We start from the raw sequence: 6,468 nt of genomic DNA on the forward strand, positions 1-6,468 counted from the left end.
ACACACACACATTTACACACTACATGCTTACTGTGTTCCCCAATCTGGCTTTGAATCCAAGCTTTCAATCTTCCTAACTCTACCTCCTGAGCTCTGGGAGTGCAGCCATGTACCACATGCCCAGCAGTGTGGTATATTACACTGTACTGCAATGCTGCACTATACCTCATAAATATAAACCATTACTGTGTCACAGAAAAATAAATTACACTTGAAAATAGAAAACTTGCTGCAGGAAATCACACACACACACACACACACACACACACACACACACACACACTCTATATTAATACCCCCAAATGAAAAGAAAATCAAATAACAAATTTCAGGTAGTAATTTTGGCTCATCATTGCATTTATTTATTTTTATTATTATAAAGCTATTTGATTGACTATCGTAACTGTACAGTGAAATTCATTGAGATGCATAGACTTCCTGTCTGATTAATTTTAGTGTGTGATGATTTTCACATGCAAGTATTTTATAATAAAGTTTCAAGTAGTAATTTCAAATAACAAAGTGGTTCTTCCAAAAAACAGGCAAGTTGGGCCAGCGGGTATAGGTAAATGAGAACAGGTAAGTCACTATCAGAAGACTCACAGGCCATGGAGATCTCTACAGATTTATTCTTTCCAGAGAGGCCACTACTGGTCCCCGCCCATGCCCCCAAAGATTCTCAAGTAGAGGAAGTGATTTTCTTAAGTTTTCAAAGTTGGGGCTGTGCATAGTGGTACATACTTTAATCCCAGCACATGGGAGGCATAGACAGGCAGATCTCTGTTAGTTTGAGGTCAGCTTGGTGTACATAGTGAGTCCAGGACAGACAGAGCTACATAGTGAGTCCAGGACAGACAGAGCTACATAGTGAGTCCAGGACAGACAGAGCTACATAGTGAGTCCAGGACAGACAGAGCTACATAGTGAGACCCTGGCTCGAAAACAAAACAAAATAAAAAATGGGGAGGAAGATTTCAAAGTTGGATGTGCTAATTGGAAGAGGCACTCCTCAAAATGTCTAGGCTTACATACTAGAACAGGTTCAAGGGAAATAAGAATGCAGAAAACTATACATTAACTCAACAATTACCAAGTGGACATCTGGATGTGGCAGTAGACGTCCCACAAGGAAAAGTTCCGCAAGGACAGGATAGGAAAGTTGCTATTGTGGCAGCCATGTTTCCCAGGAGCAGGGTGGTGCTAGGAATAAAAAGTTGTAAAGGCACACCAGTGTCAGAGTATACAAGGAAGATTTCTCTCCACCAACATTTTCAAGAGAATTCTTTCACACAGAAGCAAGGGATGAGTCAGAGGGAAAATGAAAGTGTATGGTAACATCCGTCTAACAAAATGACCTTTAAAAGACTACAGGCCAACAAACAAAACAAAACAAAACAAAACAAAAAACCCCCACAACATCTTCAGGAGTGTGCATGCTCACAAGACTGAAACATCTGGCATGTCTACAGCAAGAGGCTATAAGAGATTTAAACCCACCTGTTCAGACCAATAAACCGGATGTGATGGCATGAACCTCAAGTTGCCAGCACTTGGGAGATGGAGGATGAGGTGGATTAGAAATTTCTATTCATCCTCAGATAGCCAGGACTTGCAGGCTGAGCTTGGCTACATGAGCCCCTGCCTCATACAAACACATTGTTTGGACTAGTGATTCCCAGGAAGAGTGCAAACCATAGGAAGGGATGGAGTGACAATTTTCACTTTTCAGCTCTATAATCTCTTCTATAGTGTTGGTTTGTTTTACTTTATTTTGCTGTTATTCAAAGAATTAAGATATGATATTGACTAAAATTTAAATTTTTCTTTTGTTTGTGTGTGTGTGTGTGTATGTGAATGTGTCTGTAAGTGTGTATATGTCTGTGTGTGAATGTCTGTATGCGTGTGTGTGTGTGTGTGTGTGTGTGTGTGTGTCTGTATGTGAATGTGTCTGTAAGTGTGTATATGTCTGTGTGTGAATGTCTGTATGCGTGTGTGTGTGTGTGTGTGTGTGTGTGTGTGTGTGTGTGTGTGTGTGTGTTGGGGGTGATCAGAGGAAAAGTTACAGAGTATATTCTTTTTCTCCACATGGGTTCCAAGAACTGCACTCAGGCCACCAGTCTTGGTAGCAAGCAAGTATTTTTTAACCATTGAGCCTTCTTGCTAGCCCATACTTCAAATCTCTAAATGGTTATGTCTCAGAGTTCAGAGGTTTCAGAGGTCTGGACAGTCTAATTCCTGCTGGACCCAGCTGCACACTCTGTCTATGAGGAGCTAGAGGCAGATGGCTACCTGCAGCTCTCAGACAAGCTGGCTTAAAATTTAGAACTAGTTCTTGGAACCCAAAAAGGAGAAAAATGGCATAAGCTCTGTTGCCTTCATAATCTCTGTTGCCTTCCTGAACATGCAAATTCTAACAGCAGAAGCACAACTAGCCTTCCTGGTTCATACGAGGCCCGGAGGGACACCCAATAGTTGGTGTGGAAGGCTACACAAGACCTGAGGTCAGCTCCAAGCTAGCTGGTGACTAGTATGCATGCTCCCAATGGCACTGTGGCTGCAGGCCAGCAGGCAGGGCCTTTGCTGGGGTTCAGAGACGTGGTCCTCAAAGTCCAGCAGTGAAAGGCTTATTGTCCAGCTAGCAGAACCTAGTGGTGAACCTGTAAGAGCTGGGAACTTGTGGGAGGATTTAAATCACTGGGGTGTATCATTGCAGAGGTTTCAAGACCCTTATTTCTTCCTCCCTCCCCCTTTCTGGCCATGATGTGAACAGGATTGCTCTGCCACACCCTCCTACCAGGAAGCACCCCCTCCATCCTCCCTTGGAGGCTGAAAAGCAGTAGATCTGCTCAGTTATAGACTGAATCTCCAAAACCCTGAGTCAAAAGCAATTTCTCTCTTCCTGGATGGCTATCTCTGTCCTTGTCACAGTGATGGAAAGCTGATGGACATAGCCTCACAGTATCCACACATGCGTCATCATCCCCATGTCCTCCTCTCAATCAGCCATGTTTCCTGCCATCACAGGAAGTAGGCAGAGCTGTTCTTCCCTCTGGTCATTTATGAACATTGATACCACGTTGTAAGATCCTTAGTTCTATCAGGACTTAATCCTACTTAATTTTACACAGTGCTCAAAACTGGATACACAGCAGGAAAGAATTTGCCATCAGCAAAGTTTTCAGACTGCTGGGAAATAAGGAAGGCAAGAGAAGAAATCATATTCATTACTGCATTTCCCATACCTTCTGAGACACTGGCTTTCAGAACTCACTGAGAGCAGACAGATGATCAAAGTCTTGGTCCTAGAAAGTTACAGCATCTTAAAGCTAGAAAGAGAGTATCCTGCTACATGCCAGAGCCAAAAAAGCTGAGACCCTGATGGTTCAAGCTGGGATAGCCAAGGTGATCAGTTATTTAGAAATGCTGGTGTCAATGTGCAGGACAGAGACACAGCTCAGTGGCAGTGTGTGCAAGACCCTAGGATTGATCCCCAGGACCAAAAAAAGGGGAGACCCCACAAAGAAGAAATGCTTGCCTAAGTTCAGATGTTCCCACATCAAGTTCAATGATCTTTCTTTTGTCAGATGAATGAATAAATGAATGAATGAGTGAGTGAGTGACTTTACTACACAATCTGTACAACCAAAGGGAATCAGAAACATGATTGGTTAGACCACATTTGCCAATTTAAAAGTTTCCCTATTTCAATTGAGTATTTTCATTCATCAACATATTTTCAGACAATTAAAATTTCCTGCATATTCTTCCAAGATAAATTAGATTTTTAAGTGACAATTCCAGATTATTCCATAATCTGTACAATTTGCCTCAAAAGTAACCTTTTAATCGCAGCCCCTTTTACATGCCAATGATGAAAAGCACAAATTCTTCATGTAATGCCAGTGTTGTGTAACGGCTTTAAGATAAACAGATTTTTGTAAGTACTACATGCAGATGGATTCAATATGACTCCCATAATCCAGAATAAGAACTGCAAACCACACTGTCCTGTAAAAGTCTCAGTTTTTTTCCCTAGGTCTCTTCTCTTTGCCTTCCTCCCTCCCTCCCTCCCTCCCTCCCTCCCTCCCTCCCTCCCTTCCTTCTTTCCTCCCTTCCTTTCTCCCTCCCTCCTCCCCTCCCTCCTTCCTTCCTTTCTCCCTCCCTCCCTCCCTCCCTCCCTCCCTCTCTCCCTTCCTTCTTTCCTCCCTCCCTCCTCCCCTCCCTCCTTCATTCCTCCCTCCCTCCCTCCCTCCCTTCCTTCTCTCCCTCCCCCTTCCTTCCTCCCTCCCTCCTCCCCTCCCTCCTTCCCTCCCTCCTTCCTTCCTCCCCCTCCCTCCCTCCCTCCCTCCCTCCCTCCCTCCCTCCCTCCCTCCCTCCTTCCTTCCTTCCTTCCTTCCCCTCTTTCTAACTGGACAGCCATTTAGCAGCTTTGAGTTTTGTGTCTTTCCTTTTCTTCCCCACCCCCCTACCCCCATCTTTCCTTTTCTTGCTCACCCTCTAGAGGGAGGGGGGAGATTTGAGAAGAGAAATAGAAATGGACACAAGAGTGGAGAAAGGAGCAAACTACACAGAACCTGTGAGGGACAAGTTATCAAATTCCTGGGGTTGGTGGGAAAAACGTCAAGGTGTGGTAAGGAAAAGCCTGCCTGTCAGAGCTCTGGTTCATCAGGGTGTCCCACCGAGAAGTGAGGCTAAAGGGAAAACAGACCCCCAAGTCCAGGTTTGCCCCAGCCCTCCAACCCAAGCTGGGTCACCTAACCCCGCTGGGAGGAGCAGGGGGCATCCTGTGTTAGCAGCCACCCGTCCCAGTGCCCTCGGCCGCAATCATAGTTAGTGTCATAAATAACTACTTGGAATTCCAAGAGGCCGTTTAAAGACCAGCCAGTCTAAACCTCCCTCCCTTGTTTTGCAGGAGACACAGAGGAATGATGAAGTCATTTGCCCCAGGTCACACAGCCAGACTCCCAAGCTGCAGACGTGCTTCCCAGCTCCTTTGGGGTGGGCAATCTCAAAGTTACAGAACATACCCAAGTCCCCCAACTCCTGGAGATGCGGAACATTACAAAGAGTAACCTCACAACGTACCGAAAACCCACATGACAGTAAAAGCGGCATCGAACGGGTTAATAGTGTAATGGTGCCTCCAGCAGTTAATGAATTGCTCCTCTTCCTCATCACTCATTTCTCACAAGGAGGGAAAGTTTTAGAAATGCACCCTCATCTATGGACATAACTTTGAACCAACAAAGCCCTCCATACCTGAAATCAAGAGAGGAGCAAATAGAGGGTCCCCCAAGAGTTTACAGAAACGTCAGGTCATTCAGTGAGTCTCATAGATAAAGTTAAATGCCCTCAGCAATGATCGATCCCGACCTGCCCAGGTAAGCCTGGAACCTCCAGGGGAGCAGAGAGAGGGTTGGCTTCACCATCCGCCAAGGGCTGATTTGAAAAGAACGAGATCCAAGTGCCTAGCCTTCCAGAAAAGAGCTTTAGAAAGAGAAGAAAACGTTGCCTTACCCTTAAAGATGACAGAAACGATAGGATCCGGTTTCCCAAATTTCGTTTTAGGGATGTTAGTGGCAGATTCCACAATCACTCGAAGCATGGCTCTTAGAGAAACCAAGTTTCAGCCAAACGGCGGCGGAGAAGACGCGAGCGCTGGCGCTGGGCCCTCCGCCCTGGGAGAGGATGTCTCCAGGCCAGGGGAGGGTTTCTCCAGGGCCGGGAGGGTGGAGGAGGCGGGGAGGGGAGGGGAGGGGAGTGGGGGGGGTAGGGGTGCTCTGGAGGATTATTTGCTGAAGGCCAAGTGTAAACTGATATCCACACTCTCAGAGTCCACGCAGGGCCGCAGGCACAGCTTATGAATTCACAAAATGTGGACCTGAAAAAGGACACCGCGACGAAAAGTAAGTTTGTGCAGCGTAAGAAACCACGATGGATTCGGGACGAACTGCAGGCAGTTCAGGAAAACCACAGAAATGTTGTTGCCTTTTAGCAGTAACTCGCGAAACCTAATTCGTTGCTTTTCTACCACCTCTTGTACTGTTTACCGAGTTTCGGGGAGTTTTAAAACTATTCAGTCGGGTTTTAATTTACTTTTGCCTTTTCTTCTTGCGCTGGTGGACACGCCCCCTCAGCAACATTAAAGGCTTTTTAAAAACTGCCAAGAGGCGCCCCCTACTGCATGAAGCAGGAATAGCTGAGTTAAAGTCCAGGAACTGGATAAAACAGATTATACAGATTTCAGTCTTTGGTCCCTTTCCTTCCCAACAGCCTCGCCATAGGAACCCTTCAAAAGTAGGATCCTAGCTTCTCTGGACCACGGAAAGCGATTAGACTCCAGTGTAAATGGAGAAGGGGCTGTCCGCTGTTCTGAGTATGAAGGGTCTGCTTCTAAAGAGGGTGACGTAAGGCTATGGCCCCTGATGGTTAGAGCACATGAGTAGTTCTTTACCACTTTGGGCCACA

General features: G+C 45.9%; 1 protein-coding gene across 2 annotated transcripts in view; it reads right to left on the minus strand.

Moving 5' to 3' along the window:
- Myof (myoferlin) overlaps positions 1-5,705 on the minus strand; it is a 150,443-nt gene extending 144,738 nt beyond the window's left edge. For both annotated transcript variants that reach the window (XM_042263045.2, XM_042263039.2), the window contains exon 1: positions 5,518-5,705. In XM_042263045.2, coding sequence (XP_042118979.2) covers positions 5,518-5,605 — 88 coding nt within the window. In that variant the 5' untranslated portion in view covers positions 5,606-5,705. The remainder of the gene's footprint in view (positions 1-5,517) is intronic.
- Positions 5,706-6,468: the final 763 nt, after the last annotated feature.

The sequence above is a fragment of the Peromyscus maniculatus genome, chromosome 1, assembly GCF_049852395.1.
Source record: "Peromyscus maniculatus bairdii isolate BWxNUB_F1_BW_parent chromosome 1, HU_Pman_BW_mat_3.1, whole genome shotgun sequence".
Classification (NCBI taxonomy): Eukaryota; Metazoa; Chordata; class Mammalia; order Rodentia; family Cricetidae; genus Peromyscus; species Peromyscus maniculatus.